A 16,934-nucleotide genomic window follows, 5' to 3' on the forward strand; every position below is an offset into this window, starting at 1 on the left:
TGGGAGAGAGAATCAGGGGCTTATGAGGACAAAGGTCACCAGGTGGTTAAAGTTGTCTAGAGAGAGTTGTAATTGCCTCTGATACAAGAAATATTTGGCTTTAAAGAATAGGGTGTCATGAGTTACTTTAGGGTAAAGGTCCCATAAATAGGCCGTCATGAGTTACTTTTACGGTAAGTGTCCGATAAGTATCTCGAGTTTCTGGTAGATGTTCTGGTTGCCTGTGTTTAATGCAATAAGTGGTCAAAAGGTCACATTCCATCCAGGCTGAGACTGCATGGTCCCAATTCCTCAGTGGCCACCCAGCTCCATTTTAGAGAGCGCTTTTAGCAATACCGACTTCATTTTGATCTTCCTTTCACAAAAGGGACTTCGTGGAGTTCTTAAGGAGGGTCGTGGGAGAATTTCTCAGAGGCCATAAGGGAATTCTAGAGAGATGTGGAATAGAGGAACTTCCAGAGAGAAAAGGAGGGATAGGGGAGCTTCCTTGGAAGGCCCAGGGGTGAATTTCCAGGGGGAAATGTTGTACGGGACTCAAGGCAGAGTGTGTGGGGATTAATAGTGAAACTTAAATCAGGGGGATCTCAATGGAGTAATCTGAGAGCTGGGGACCTAGCTCTCATCTCTGTACCCTAACTTGCCCTTTCCCACTCTGCTCTCCAGACCTACTGTGCAGAAAACCTTCTCAAGGCAGACACTTACCGAAAGTGGCGGGCAGCCAAGGCGGGCGAGAAGACCATCTCTGTGGTGCTCCAGGTGATTCTGCCCTCCCCCCATCTCCTTAATAGGAGTCTGGAGACCCAGGGTCCCGACTGTGCTCTGGAGTTAACTGGCAGTGAGTTGAGGCACTTTCCCTTTGGGCCTCAGCTTCCTCACCTGGAAAATGAGCAGTGTGATCCCTGTGCCCCTTAGCAGGGGAGAAAGGTGATCCAGGCACTAGGCCAGGGGTGTATCAGTGTGTGGCCCAGGTAGGTTGCTGTCTACTTTCGGGGCCTCAATTTTCTCAGCTGGAACAGAGTGAATCATTGCCATGTATCCTGCCTTCTAAAGTCTCTGGGCTCAGGGCTGGAAGTTGTCTCATTATCGTCTAAGCCAATCAACCTCATTTTATTTTTTTTATTTAAAGAAATATTTATTTATTTGGCTGCGCTGGTCTTAGTTGTGGCATGCGGGATCTAGTTCCCTGACCAGGGATCCAACCCGGGCTCTCTGCATTGGGAGTGTGGAGTCTTAACCACTGGACCACCAGGGAAGTCCCACAATCCACCTCATTTTAAAGATGAGGAAACTGGGGCATAGGGCAGGGTGAAGTGAAGTGGCCAGTCTAAGCTACCATGTCTGGAATGCTGAGCGCTTTGGTACGTTCTCTGTGAAGTTGGAGAGAGGCAAAGAGGAAAGGGTAGTTTGACACCCAAGATGGTTACAGAATTCCAAACAGGCTGTTCCTCTCTGGCATAAGAAACTGGTGGGAGAGGCAAGCCAGGTGTGTTGCCAGGCATCTGCTCTTTGCCTGGTGCCGCCGGCCTGCGTGTTCTACCTGTGTGACCTGACTCTTCATGGAGTTGGATAATGTAGGGGCTGTTATCACCACTAATAAATGGCGGTGCTAAGACCTGAACCTATTGTGGGTGTTCTTAGCCACGTTGTCCTGCCGCTTTGTGTTCATACCTTGGCTTTCTTGATTTTGGCCACATTCCTCCCTTCTGAATGTAGCGGGTGTTTGGGGAGGGATGTTGGGGGCAAGGCTTACCTGATTGTGTTAAAACATATTATTGTCTCTCACTTGCCCAGTGGTTCTGAAAAAGTTTTGGTTCACAGAACCTTTTGAGAATTAGGGAGAATCTGAGAATTCTCTTCCCAGGAAAAATACACAGACCCACAAGATTTTCTGAATGATTTTAGGAATTTAAATATCTCCTAGGTCCCTAACATACTAAGAATAATGAGAGCTAACATTTATTCAACATTACAGCTGCCTGGGAATTCCCTGGCGGTCCAGTGGTTAGGACTCCATGCTCCGAGGGCCCGGGTTCAATCCCTGGTCAGGGAACTAAAAGGAAAAAAAATGACAACTGCCAGTCACCATTCTAAACACCTCACATGGGTTAATTTATTGAATCCTCATAAAAACCCCATGACCTCGAGTCTTTTATTATCACCTTTTACAAGGAAGAAACTAGGCCCAGAGAGGTTATACAACTTGCCTAGAGCCAATGTTTTTTTTAGTTAGTCTTGGGACATGGATTTAAGACCCCACATGTCCCTCTTACTCACCCTGTGACCTCAGGGAAATGGTTTCTTTTCTCTGAACCTGTTTTCTCATCTGCCCATTGGGAATAATGTGATCTGAGCCCAGGGTTGTTGTGAAAATCCGGTGATGTAATGTTTGCAAAAGGGCCCTGTCAGCAGGCAGGTGTTTGTGTAAAGGGAGGGATTCATGTGTTAATTACTGGGCGCTGATTCTGCTGGGCTCTCTGGTCAGGAGATGATCAGGAACATCCCATTTGGGTCTGCACCCCAGTTGCACTGGGAACAAGAAGAGACAGGATATGGGGAGCGAGGGAGCCAGACAAGGCACAGGATTCTCCGCCCTGGGAGACCAAAGGGGATATTGCACCTGTCACCAAAGTGGGAAACCTCGAGAAGGGGCAGCTTGAGAAGGTGACACATCGTTTGGGATGTCCGGGTTTGCTATGACTTTGGGACATCTAGGGGACAGCTAGCGATTGGACATGGAGCTGGAGATAGGGCTGTAGGAGTTGTCAGCACAGGGACAGGCCCTGGAGACTTGGGAGTGGACGGATTCATTTGTTCATTCATTCATAGAAGCGCCTTCTGTAGGCCCAGCACTGTTGAAGGTACTGGGGCATAGTGCAGTGGACAGCACAAGACAAACGTACGTCAGTCCTGTGGAGATTTTACGTTGGCAAGGAAGGACTGACCGATTAATAAGTAAAATGTACGTATGTCAGGTGATGAGTGCTAGGGAGGAAATTACATGGTTAAGAGAAGTGAGGAGGGACTTCCCTGGTGGCACAGTGGTTAAGACTGCGCTCCCAATGCAGGGGGCTTGGGTTCGATCCCTGGTCAGGGAACTAGATCTCACCTGCGTGCCGCGACTACGAGTTCACATGCCACGGCTGAGGAGCCCGCGGGCCACAGCTAAGGAGCTGGTGAGCCGCAAGTAAGGAGCCAGCCTACCACAACTAAGACCCAGTGCAACCAAATAAATAAATAAATATTAAAAAAAAGAAAAAAGGAGGAATGAGAAATGTCTCCAGTGGGAGATGAGGCAGTGGCAAGAGGTTTTTTTCTAAATAGGGGGTTAGGGAAGGCCTTCCTGAGAAGCTAACTTTCAAGCAGAGTGAGTTATGCAGGTACCTGGGAAAGAAACAGAGTCCAAGGCAGGCTGGCGCCTGGTAGGCCGGTGCCTGGCTGGTACCTGGCTGGTGTCTGGTGGGCTGGAGGGACAGTAGCAAGCCCTGAGTGTGGGTGGAGCGGAGTTGACAGGGGAGAGGGCTAAGTGCTGATAGGGTGGGGGTAGAGGACCCCTAACCTACGTAAGGCCTAAAAGCCATTGTAAGGATTTAAGCATTTACTCTGCATGAGATGGGAGCCGTGGAAGGCCTCTGAGCAGAGGAGGAACAGAATGTGACTTAGGTTCTCACAGAATCTTTCATTTATTGATTGATTGATTGATTGGCTGTGTTGGGTCCTCGTTGTTGTGTGCGGGCTTTCTCTAGTTGCGGGGAGCGGGGGCTACTCTTCATTGCAGCGCGAGGGCTTCTTATTGCGGTGGCTTCTCTTGTTGCAGAGCACGGGCTCTAGGCGCAGTAGTTGTGGCTTGCGGGCTCAGTAGTTGTGGCTCGCGGGCTTAGTTGCTCCACGGCATGTGGGATCTTCCCGGACCAGGGCTCGAACCCGTGTCCCCTGCATTGGCAGGCGGATTCCTAACCACTGAGCCACCAGGGAAGCCCCCTCTCCCAGAATCTTCTGTGAGGTTTCCAGGTTGAGAATAAACTGCAGGGGAAAAGTGCTGGAGCAGGCAGCACTGTCACAGCAGTTGTCAATTTATTTCGCGTTGGAGACCCTTCGGAAAATCTGATGGCATTTGGCAGTTGCCAGCATGCAGGGTGACTCCAGGCTCACCAAATGCTAATTTTGGTTCTTTTCAAGCAAGTGATAAGAGGAAACTTCAGGACACCAAGACACGTAGATTGATCTGTGGATTTTCCTACTACTGTGTATTTTTTTCCCCTCAAACAGCATCTCACAGTATCTCTGTATTACCATCTGGGGTTCAGCCTTCTGCTCATGACAGCCCCACACGCCTTTTTCGTTTGCGGTGGCCGAAAGAGGCTCTATCGCCAACCCATCACCTGCTCCCAGGAGGGCAGTTCCAGCCTCTTTGCTAACTGCTTCTGGGCCGGTGGGAGTGGCTGAGACGCAGCCCAGGTGTAACTCCTCCCGTCCCGCCCCCCTCCCCCCCCCATGCTGAGGTGTGTTCTTTAGAAAAAATGTTCAGTAGCAAGGTGGACACGTTCTGTTTCTGTTTATCAGTGGTTTTCTCATCACCCAGTTTGCCATTGTGATGTTTTAAAATTTTTTACCTTCTTTTGACATGACACGTGTGTACAGCAAAGCATACAGTCCAGTGAATCATCACAAACTGCAGCCCGTCTACTGCCAACCAGATCAAGGAACAGAACACACCCCCTCCCACGTCCCCTTGTGCTCCTTCCTGTCACTGCTCCCCCGCAAGGGTAACCGTGGCATAGATTTTTAACAGCATTGGTTAGCTTTGGCTGGCTTTGAATTGTTCATAAATGGAATCACAGGGTATATAGTACTTTCACCTCTGGCTGCTCTTTTCTTTCCCAGCATTGTTTGTTAGTTTCATTTTGTTAGTTTCATCCGCCTTGCTGGGTGCCGCTGCATAGTATTCCATTGTTGGAGATAACCATTGAGATTTTATTAACTTTACTTATCAAATGGGTGTTATATGCATATGGTGCATAAACTCAAAAGGCACAAAAGGGAGGGTATACAGTGAAAAGGAAAAATCCTCCGCACCACCTGCTTCCATTCCCTACCCCCGCCCTCCTGATTTCTGCTGACCGGGTCTTCCCTCCTGTGGCAGCCACTGTGAGCGGTTTCTCATGTGGCCCCCGGGTCACTCTGTCCATGTACAAGCGTATATATCCACCCCTCCCCGCCTTTTAAAAAGTACACTGTATGTAAACAGTCCTCTCCCTTGTTTTCTTCCAAGAAACTGTATCTTGGAGATCCATTGTCATGGCATCAAGTTCTATCTTATTCTTTTTAACGGTGCATCAAGTTCTACCTTATACTTTCATGGATGTGGAACAGTTTTTTTGTTGTTGTTATATTGGAGTAGAGTTTATTAACAATGGTGTGTTAGTTTCAAGTGTACAGCAAAGTGATTCAGTTATACAAATACATGTATCTATTCTTTTTCAAATTCTTTTCCCATTTAGGTTATTACAGAGTATTGAGCAGAGTTTCCTGTGCTGTACAGTAGGTCCTTGTTGGTTATCTGTTTTAAATATAGCAGTGTGTGCATGTCGATCCCAAGCTCCCAATTTGTGCCTCCTCCCAACCCTAGCCCCTGGTAACCATAAGTTCGTTCTCTAAGTCTGTGAGTCTGTTTCTGTTTTGTAGATAAGTTCGTTTGTATCTTTTTTTTTTATAGACTCGGCATATAAGCAATAAAATATGATATTTGTCTTGGAACAGTTTTTTTAATAAGATGTCTCTGGGACTTTGCAAACCTTCCATGTCTCATTTCTTCCACTGTCGTGAATTCTGTCTTCCTGGGAAAGGTGCACACAAACCTGGGCCACAGATGACTCATCCTGTGCTTAAGCCTTTCTCCTGACAGCTGATACTTACTGAACACTCATGTCTTTTTTCTTGAGGTAAAATTCACGTAATGTAAAGGTCATTATTTTAACCATTTAAAGTGTACAATTCAGGGTCTTTTAGAATATTGACAATGTTCTGCATTCATTACTGCTGTCTAATCCAGAACATTTTCATCACCCCAAAAGGAAACCAAAAACCATTAAGCAATCACTCCCTATTCCCCTTTCCCCAGGTTGCCGCTGGCAACCACCGATGTACTTTTTTTAAAATAGGGAATTCAGTTGTTTATTTTATTTTATTTTTTTTCACTCAAGTGAATTTACTGAATTAATCTGCATTTAACACTGCTGATGTACATTTAAATCAACACTTGATATTAACCTTTTTAATTTTTAAATATTCAAGAAAAAATATATTACTATTTTAGTTCAAACTTAAAAAAAAAAATTCATTTATTTATTTTTATTTGGTTGTGCTGGGTCCTAGTTGTGGCAGGCGGGCTCCTCAGTTGCAGCTCGCTGGCTCCCCATTTGCAGCATGTGGACTCCTTAGTTGAGGCCAGTGAGCTCCTTACTTGCGGCTCGAGGGCTCCTTAGTTGCGGAGGCGGGCTCCTTAGTTGCAGCATGTGAACTTGCGGCATGCACATGTGATCTAGTTCCCTGACCAGGGATGAAACCCAGGCCCCCCGCATTGGGAGCATGGAGTATGAACCACTGTGCCACCAGGGAAGTCCCTCCAATTTTTTAAAATTGCAGTATAGTTGATTTATAATGTTGTGTTAGTTTTAGATATTTTTTTCAGATGCTCTTCCGTTATAGGTTATTACAAAACATGAAGTGTAGTTCTCTGTGCAATACAGTAGGTCCTTGTTGGTTCTCTACTTTATATATACTAGTGTGTATATGTATCACTGATATACTTTTTGTCTCTATGGATTTGTCTATACTGGACATTCATATAAATAAGACCACACAATATGTGGCCTTTTGTCTGGCTCCTTTCACTTAGCATTAGGTTTTCGGGGCTCCTACATGTTGTAGCTTAGATCAGTGCTTCATTCCTTTTTACAGCTGAATACCGTTCCATTGTAGGGAATATCATACAGTGTGTATCCATTCATAAACTGATGGGCATTTAGGTTGTTTCCATGTTTTTATAAGAGATTTTTTGTTTATCAAAAGAAAGACAGGGGAGTATATGTGTGTGTTTAAAGTGGAAATAGTCGTATATGAAATAAGAACCATTCATTAAAATACAAATATATACATCCTACTAGACGGAGGGCCCCATGCTTTAAATGTGGGAGAGGCAGAGTTTTTTTTTTTTTTTCAGCCACACCCCATGGCATGCAGGATCTTAGTTCCCCGACCAGGGATCGAACCCTTGCTCCCTGCAGCGGAAGCTCGGAGTCTGAACCACTGGGCCGCCAGGGAATCCCCAAGCTGTTGAGTTTTTATGTCAAGGATTGAAACTGGGGACTTGAGAAGCAGTGTTGGCTTGTCGTCAGGCAGTTGGGTCTGAATTTCTCTGCCGGTCACTAGCTGTGTGTGACATGTGAGCCATTTATTTACCTGTCTGAGCCTCAGTTTCCCCATCTGTAAAGCTGGGAGAGTTACAGACCCTTTCTCCCAAGGTGGTTGTAAGGATTCAGTGATGCCTGGCCCAGGAAGAGCTTAGCTAAGTGTGGTAGACAGAATAATGCACTCAGTAGATATCCACATCCTAATCCCAGAACCTGTGAATATGTCCTTTACATGGCAAAAGGGACTTTGTGGATGTGATGATCTGAGTATCTTGAGATGGTGAGATTGGCCTGGATGATTGGGGCCGGGGTGTGTGTGTGTGCAGCGTAATCACAAGGGTCCTTATAAGGGAAGGAGGGAGGCAGGAGAACCAGAGTCAGAGGAGATGTGAAGACGGAAGCAGAGGTTGGAGCAATGCCATTGCTGGCTCCAAAGATGGAGGAAGGGGCCACAGCCGAGGAATGCAGGGGCCTCTAGAAGCTGGAAACAAGACAAGGAAACGGGTTTCCCTGGTGGCGCAGTGGTTGAGAATCCGCCTGCCAATGCAGGGGACACGCGTTCGAGCCCTGGTCCCGGAAGATCCGACATGCCGCGGAGCAACTAAGCCCGTGCGCCACAACTACTGAGCCTGTGCTCTAGAGCCCATGCGCCACGACTACTGAGTCCGCGAGCTTAGAGCCCGTGCTCCGCAGCAAGAGAAGCCACCGCAGTGAGAAGCCCGCACACCGCAATGAAGACCCAACGCAGCCAAAAATAAATTAAATAAAACAAATTAATTTTTTAAAAAAGCTTTAATAATAATAAAAAAAGACAAGGAAATGATTCTCCCCCAGAACTTCTAGAAGGAATGCAGTCCTGCTGACACCTTTATTTTAGCCCAGCCAGGCTGCCTAGGCGCCAGCTGTGTGACCTCAGGGAAGTGACACAACCGCTTCCTGCCTCCATTTGCTTATGTGTGAAATAGAGATTATAACAGCTCCTGTCTCGAAGAGCTGTGGGGCGGAGAGAAGATACAGGTATTATGGGTCTGCCACGTCTGAGCACTTAGATGTCCACTGCAATGGCTGTGGGTTGCGGTGGTTAGTATGTGTCATCTAGACTCCCCTCGGAAGGAGGACTGTTATGATGACCCTCCCCTTTCACTTGTGAGGAAACTGCAGCTCAGAGAGGTTATACGCCACCCAGGGCTGCACTGCTTGGAAGTGGCAGGGCTGGATTTGAAGTCAGGCTGACCTCCCCACAAGCCCAGGCCCCTTCCTTCCCTGGAGGGATGTTGCTGCCTGCAGCAGAGAGCAGGCAGTGTCTGGGCCACCTCCTGACTGGGAGGTGACAGGGCAGATCGGACCATCAGATGATCCTGGTGTAGGGTGGCAGACTAGGTACCTTTGGGGGTCGTAGTAACTTGTCATTCTAGGAGCCAAATAAAAGATCCCCAGAGTGGAAAGCAGGAGACTTGCTTCAGCCATTCTTAACTGCCTTCCACCCCCACGTGGCCTTTACTGTCAGACAGAAATGGCAGAAACTTTGGGGGCAAGCCATCCTACAGTCAGCTCTTTCCTTCTTTTGACAAATAGTCATCAAGCAGCGACTAATATTGCCTCCTGACTGGCAGTGGCAGGGTGCCTGCTACATGCCAGGCCCTGAGGCCGTAGTATTTATGTGCATAATCCTAGATAGGGTGACCATCCCCACTTTACAGATGAGGAAACAGAGGCTCCAAGAGGTGAGCTGACAAGGCCATATAGCTAGCGTGTGGCAGAGCTGGGACTCAAACCCGGAAATCAGTGGTGAGCCAAACCAGACTAGGCCCCTACCCTCAGGGAGCTTCCCCGGAGCCCCGTGTGATTGGGGTTGGGGGTGACAGATGTGCCATTTGTCTGCATAGCGCCACCAAGGAGAGCTCCGTGGTGGCGGCTTAGTGGCCCATCCGGCAGAGTCTGGCAGAGTCAGGGAAGTGGGTGTGGGAGCTTATGCAGTCGGTCGGTGAATATTTTCGAGCTCTGACTCTACACCCTGTGCTGCGTGCAGGGGACGCAGTGGCCCCACTCAGCCCTGTCTTCACTGTCACCGAGTTGACTTTGCAAGGAGACGAGGGGGCCCGTATGGGGGTCACCCCTCTTCCGAGGTCCCACAGAGAGCTGGGGGAGGGGGGCAGAGCGGCACTGACAGTGCACTTTCCCTCCCCTGCAGTTAGAGAAGGAAGAGCAGATACACAGCGTGGACATCGGGAATGACGGCTCGGCCTTTGTGGAGGTGCTGGTGGGCAGCTCAGCCGGAGGGGCCGGGGAGCAGGACTACGAGGTAAGCCCCCTGCTGATCCCTGCCCCAGGTGCCCCCATCGAGGCCCCAGGCCTCCCAGGCGCCAGGCCAGTGTGGAGGCGAGTCACGCTGACGGTGGCCCTCCGGAGGAGCCCAGGGTTCCCGGAGACAAAGAGCAGACCCAGGTGATAAACTGTGTGCAGCAGGGATTTGGCTGAAATTGCAACATGGTTGCAGGAACAATCAGAGGCACCTGTTTGTTCTATGATTCAGTGGCTGCCTGAGAGCAAAACTCCTTTTCTTCTGGTCCCAGAACTTCTCAGAGATGTCGCAGCCAGTTGAGATTCCGAATTGCTTGGGGTGCCTCTCTTAGTTACTTTATTTGTGACAAATGTTTACGAGCCTTTTGCTCTATTACAAATACAGTAAGTCCCTTACTGTATGAATGAGTTCCGTTCTGAGAGCCTGTTTGTAAGTCCAGTTTGTTCATAAGTCCAACAAAGTTAGCCTAGGTACCCAACTAACACAATAGTATAGTACTGTACTGTAATAGGTTTATAATACTTTTCACACAAATAATACATAAAAAACAAACACAGAAAATAAAGAAAACATTTTTAATCTTCCAGTAGAGTACCTTGAAAAGTACAGTAGTACAGTACAACAGCTGGCATACAGGGGCACATTCGCATCTTTGAAAGTTCGCAACTTGAAAGTTTGTATGTAGGGGACTTACTGAATTTTAAAAATTGGCCCAATATTTTTTTTAACCAGTTGAATGAATTCAAGCCGGAGTGGTGGGATCATAATGAGCCAGCTGGTCAATCAGCAAAATGATTTGGGGTAAAAATAAACCTACTGTGAAAAAGAGAGGTTACAATTTTAAGTGAACAAATCAGTTTTCTACAAATCAGTTTTCTTGCAGTGAAAAATTTTTTTCAATTGAGGTATATTTCGCATATAACAAAATGCACAGGTCAGCGTTTTGACAGATGTACACACCTGCGTAACTGTCCCCCAGATCAAGACGTAGGGCATCGCTGGCCTTCCTGAAAGTTCCCTCGTGTTCCTTTGCAGTCACTCCTCCCACCCTCAGCTCAGGCCACCACTGATCTCTTTTCTTGCCTGTCCTAGAATTTCACATAAGTGGAATTTTATATAGCATGTGTTCGTTTTTTGTGGCTGGCTTTACTCAACGTACTGTTTTTTCGATGTTCTAACATATATATATGTCAGCGGTCTGTTCCACCTTATTGTTGAGCCGTATCACTGTAAGCGTAGATCCCAAGTTGTTCATCCGTTCTCTTGTTGACGGGCATCTGGGCTGTTGCTGCTTTTTTTTTTGGCCATGCTGTGCAGCCTACAGGATCTTAGTTCCCCAACCAGGGATTGAACCCAGGCCCCAGCAGTGAAGGTGCTGAGTCCTAACCACTGGACTGCCAGGGAACTCCCCACCACTTTTTTTTTTTTTAATAAATTTATTTATTTTATTTATTTATTTTTGGCTGCATTGGGTCTTTGTTGCTGCATGCGGGCTTTCTCTAGTTGCAGCAAGCGGGGGCTACTCTTCATTGCGGTGTGCGGGCTTCTCATTGCGGTGGCTTCTCTTGTTGTGGATCTCAGGCTCTAGGCACGCAAGCTTTAGTAGTTGTGGCACATGGGCTCCGTAGTTGTGGCTCGTGGGCTCTAGAGCGCAGGCTCAGTAGTTGTGGCGCACGGGCTTAGTTGCTTCACGGCATGTAGGATCTTCCCAGACCAGGGCTCGAACCCGTGTCCCACAGACTCCGGACGCGCAGGCTCAGCGGCCATGGCTCACGGGCCCAGCCACTCCGCGTCATGTGGGATCTTCCCGGACCGGGGCACGAACCCGTGACCCCTGCATCGGCAGGCAGACTCTCAACCACTGCGCCACCAGGGAAGCCCGGCAGGCAGATTCTTAACCACTGCACCACCAGGGAAGTCCACCACTTTCTGACATTATGAAAAAAGCTGCTGTGAACATTCTTGTACCAGCCTCTGTGTAAGAGATCTCTTTTAGGTAAATACATAAGAGTCGAATTGCAGGGTCTTCAGGTAGATATATGTTTTAACCTTGTTAGAAATGGACAGTTTTTCAAAATGGTTGTACCAGTTTATATTCCCTTCAGCAGTATATGAGTTCTTTTTGCTTCCCATCCTTACTTATACTTGATATTGCCAGTCTTTTAAATGCATGTGTGTGAATTTTGTCAAGTGCTTTTTCCACCTTACAAGGTACATATTAACCAGTGAGGTTTTCCTTGAACACACATTCTTATTCTAAATATTCTAGGGAATTCCCTGGAGATCCAGTGGTTAGGATGCCATGCTCTCACTGCCGAGGGTCCTGATTCCATCCCTGGTCGGGGAACTAAAATCCCACAAGCCGTGTGTTGTGGCCAAAAAAATAATAATAATAAAATAAAAGTTCTGTAAGTTGTAAAAAGGCAAACTAAGGCACATTATGTTTTGAAGAGTTTACTTGAGCAAACAATTCAAATCAGGCAGCCCAAACTGAAAAATTATTAGGGGTGCTGTGTCAATGGGCTAGGACAGAGATTTTTAGAGAGAAAACAGGGAAGCAAAGCAAAGCAATTATTTAATTGGCTAGAGCTTAAATGGTTCCCTTACTTGGGAAAATCTAGTGACTTGGCTATTCATGATTAGTTGATTTCATTTTCTTAGATTTGAGTACACCAACTTTGGCTTAGATTTTGGTTGGTTTACTTAGGCTACCTAAGGCACTAGAGTCACAGTCTAATGGCCTCCTTGTTTAAAATTTTAAATAAAATCAACAATCTTTGGGACTATAAAAAAAGTTTTCTGTTCTTCTTGGCAAACAGATTTAGATCAAAATTCTGCTTTATAATTATGGAAACAGAGTAAGTGCATTGTTAGCTAAAACTTCATCTAATCGGGCATGTGAATCTTTATTATTCTTATCTACCTAGAAAGGTGGAATGGTTAGCTTAGGGCTTGAGCTTTTCAGAGTCTGAAAACCCCTATGTCAATAGTCTCCCATTCTCTCAAGGTTTTTAATTAAACTTCTGCTGGAAGTTTTGTTATAACTCCTAGCCAAGACTGAATTAAAGACTCTGGGACTTATAAGGTCTGGCTTCTGCCCAGAGACTAGATACGCTTGGAAGAGTCAAGAAAGAAAAGGAAAAAGGGCCGAGCAGGGCTGGTCCATGTTGATGTCACCCATGAAAACGAAGCCAAAGGCACATATTTTAATAACTAGTGACATTTTCTACAAAATCATCAACATTAAAAAAATATATTTGTTTATTTATTTGTTTGTTTATTTGGCTGCGCTGGGTCTTGGTTACGGCATGCGGACTTCTTAGTTGCGACATGTGGGATCTAGTTCCCTGACTAGGGATCAAACCTGGGCCCCCTGCCTTGGGAGCATGGAGTCTTAACCACTGGATCACCAGGGAAGTCCCAACATTTTTTTTTTAACCCCTCCAATTCTGCGAAGGGGATCTCTAACCTAAGCTTGCAAGGTTAATGCGGTCTAGAGAATAAAGGTTTAATCCTAGAACCTTAAAGACAGTATTGGATAATAAAACAACTGGAGTTGTTTTCTCTTCACAATGAGTGGGAGAAGAGTATATTCAGAGGGAGGCTCCCCCTTAGCTGCCAACCACAGCTTGTGCTGCCCCTTCATTTAGTCACTAGATGGTAATTCAGCTCTCCCATCGGCTCAGAATCAGCCCTTTTATAAACAAGTGCAGTCAAGGCCAGGGAGCTGGCTTCCCTTCTGTATAATTTTTGTCATCTTTGCTGTTTCCTTGTCATAATCAAGAGCTGAGCACCAAGAGATAATCTAGTTACAGTCTGTTTTTCTCAGCAAAAAGCTTTTGTTTTCTAATCTCACAGCATGTCAGTTAGAAAAGAGACTAAGTAACAGATTACACCCAACTCAAGGTGGCTTACTGCCTAAGAATATATATTGTTTCCTTAGGAGGGAAGTCCAGCATTAGGCAGACCCAGAGTTGATTGGGCAACTGAACAAAGCCAGGGTGCTTGGTTGGGCACCTCTTGATTCTTTTGGACTTTGCCCACATGGTTACAAGATGGTTGCTATTGCTCCATCCATCACCTAGTAGCATCCAAAGCAGAAAGTGGAGGAGTGGAATGGCAGAAAAGCAGTGGTTTTCTTCCATCCTCTGTTTCTCTTTAATGAAGAAGGAAAATCTTTCCCAAAAGCTTCCAGCAGCCTTCCTCTTAACATCAAATTGCCCATCCTTGGACCAGCCACTGGCAGAGGAAATCGGACCACTTGGACCAATCATGGTTCATCCCTTAGTGTTGGGCACGCAGCTCTTCCACTGCTTTTCAAAACTGCCTGGTCAGTTTTTGTTCCTTCGTCATACTGTTAATAGCTCCATTTATTTCTTTAGACTATTAAACACAATTACTTTTATATTGTGTGTTTGATAATGTCAATATGTGCAGTCTTTGTGGGTCTGAGTCTGCAGTTTATGGTTTCTGCTGACCCTAAATCATGGCAGCCTGTTTCCTTATGCCTCGTGTGTGTGTGTGTGTGTGTGTGTGTGTGTGTGTGTGTGTGAGGTTGTTAATTCTGCTTTTGGGGAATGTATCTGTGGGAATTCTTTGAGGGCCTGGTTTGAAGTACGTCCCTCCAAAGAGGATTTGCCCCGGCACCAGGTGATACTACATACATGGGACCACTTAACACATTTTCACCTTGGGTTTTTCCACACAGATAACTAGTGTGGATTTTTACTGCAAATCCTTGAGAGTACAGACCTGCGGTTCGGAGTCTCCAGAGAGAATTTTTCAGCTTTTCTCTGCTGTCCCCCCAGAGCTAAAGCCTCCCACTGACTCTTCACGCACAAGGCACATTCCTCCCTAATTTACCCACGGAGAGTGTTGCCCTTTGGAGAGGCCCAGCTCTCTGCTCTGTGGCACGGTCCCTAAGATGCCTTTCTTCCTGACTTGGAGCACAGGCTTGCTTTCTTGGTCTCTCCTGCTTCCACCACCTAGAGCCCTTTAAAATCGAGCTCTGTGCCACCTGGAATCAGCAACGAGGCAAACACCAACATCAGTGCCAGTCAGGGTCCCACCAGGAGACTGAAACCACACCAGTTAGCTTAACAGAGAGAATTAACGTAAAGAATTAGTAACGAGGTATTGAACTGGAGAGGCCAGAAGACTAAGGCAGGACGCGGAAGCAACTGCAGGGGGCAGTCACCGCCCTTAGGGTTGGAGGAACAAAAGAAGAGGTTGGCATGACTGAAGGGTAGATGTTTCGAAGCTTGGAGGTGGGGCCCTCGGAGCTGAAACTCAGACCCTGAGGAAGGGGAGCTCCCAGGCTGGTTCTGGTGTGTCCCTGAGAGGGTGCAGTGAGGCCAGTTCTGCAGGTGTTGGGAAGCTGCAAACTGGATTCATCTGCCGCCCTGGGGGAAGAACAACAGCTGCTGCTCCGGGGATCTGCAAGAAGGCTCAGGTCCCGCCTCCCTCCTCCAGCCTGTCTCTCTAGCTCCCCCTGCTGGCAGAGCTTGACAAGGAGCAGCTGGAGGTTAGAAACGTCCCCAGCATCCCAGGGCTGAGCCACCAAGGGTGGGTGTTTTGTTTTGTTTTGTTCTGTTTTAAAAATATTTTTTGTTTTTTCTTCTTTTGTATTTTTTCTATTTTATTTTATTATTTATTTATTTTGTTTGTTTGTTTTTTGAGGGCGGGTTTGAACTGAGAGACAGTCACTTAGTAATGGGTGCAGCTCCCCTACCTCTTTGGATTCTGCACTGTAATTTCTGGCCTCGCATACTTCCCTTCTGCTGACTCAGCTGTGCATTTCAAAAAGATGTTTGAGGGAATTCCCTGGTAGTCCAGTAGTTAGGACTCCACGCTTTCACTGCCAAGGGCACAGGTTCAGTCCCCGATCAGGAAACTAAGATCCCACAAGCTGTGTGGTACGGCCAAAAAAAAAAAAAAAAAAAAAAAAAGGGGTAATTTCTGGCCTCGCATACTTCCCTTCTGCTGACTCAGCTGTGCATTTCAAAAAGATGTTTGAGGGAATTCCCTGGTAGTCCAGTAGTTAGGACTCCACGCTTTCACTGCCAAGGGCACAGGTTCAGTCCCCGATCAGGAAACTAAGATCCCACAAGCTGTGTGGTACGGCCAAAAAAAAAAAAAAAAATACAATAAGGTGTATGAATATTGTGCCAGTCATTGTGAATATCCTCTGCTGGGAGGGTTCCTGAAGCTCCCTGTCCTGAGGGTTCCTGCCATGTGGCCAGATATGGAAGCCTCTGGAAGAATTTAGAGAAGGGTGGTTCAGATCTGGGACTAGAAGGACCCCTCTGGGGCCTGTGTCAGGGAAGGACTGACTGGAGGCCCAGAAATGAGAAGCGTCTAGAGGCCCTGAGGCAGGTTGAGGTACAGCTGGATCTGGCGACTGCCTGGTCCCTGCTCAGGCCCCTGCCCTCTTCCAGCCCCTAGGAGGTGTCACTGAAACCAGCCAGGCCTGGTTCTCATCCTCTGTGCCTTTTCCCAGGTCCTTCTGGTCACCTCGTCTTTCATGTCCCCTTCCGAGAGTCGCAGTGGCTCAAATTCCAACCGCGTTCGCATTTTTGGGCCTGACAAGTTGGTCCGGGCAGCAGCAGAGAAGCGCTGGGACCGCGTCAAAATTGTCTGCAGCCAGCCCTACAGCAAGGTACCCAGGGTGGGAGTGGGGTCCTTGGTCCTGAGCCACGAGAGAGGCGAGAGGCCGATGTTGAGTCCCAGAGGGCTGGGAGGACCGGACAGTTGGTCTCCCCGTGGGATTACAAGGAGGCTGGGTCCCTGCGTTCTCTGAAATTGGTTTGAGGTCCTCCCCATATAGGAATCTTTGCTTCCTGGAGGGAGATGAGGAAGGATGACCTGCAAGACCTTAGGGGAATTGGGAGGGGGAGCTGCTGACTTGTTGGAGATGGGGCCTCGTAGAATTGGGCCTCAGAGTTAATATCACGAGATCTGGAGTCAGAACGCTGGTTGAAAACCTGGCTTCTCCACTCCTTAGCTGTGTGACCTCTGGCTTCAGTTTCCTGATCCTTATGGGGTTGCTGTAAGTTAGGGATGCTAAGCTGTGGTGACGAGACCCGAGTATATAATGACAGCACACAGTAAAGGTATACTTATACCTCTGGATCTGTCCCGGGAGGTGTTTGGCCAGTCATCCCGGGCCCAGTCTCCTTTCATCTCATGGCTCTGCATCCACCCAGCAGAGGGGGAAAGAGGCT

The 16,934-nt window shown here is 47.3% G+C and overlaps 1 protein-coding gene across 1 annotated transcript in view; it reads left to right on the top strand.

Annotated features, from left to right (window-relative positions):
* XRCC1 (X-ray repair cross complementing 1) overlaps positions 1 to 16,934 on the top strand; it is a 23,402-nt gene that overhangs the window by 264 nt on the left and 6,204 nt on the right. Inside the window, exons 2-4 of the mRNA XM_007458576.1 lie at positions 664 to 756; positions 9,601 to 9,711; positions 16,211 to 16,369. Of these exons, the coding sequence (XP_007458638.1) occupies positions 664 to 756; positions 9,601 to 9,711; positions 16,211 to 16,369 (363 nt within the window). The remainder of the gene's footprint in view (positions 1 to 663; positions 757 to 9,600; positions 9,712 to 16,210; positions 16,370 to 16,934) is intronic.

This window comes from Lipotes vexillifer, unplaced genomic scaffold (genome assembly GCF_000442215.2).
Source record: "Lipotes vexillifer unplaced genomic scaffold, Lipotes_vexillifer_v1.1 scaffold371, whole genome shotgun sequence".
NCBI lineage: Eukaryota > Metazoa > Chordata > Mammalia > Artiodactyla > Lipotidae > Lipotes > Lipotes vexillifer.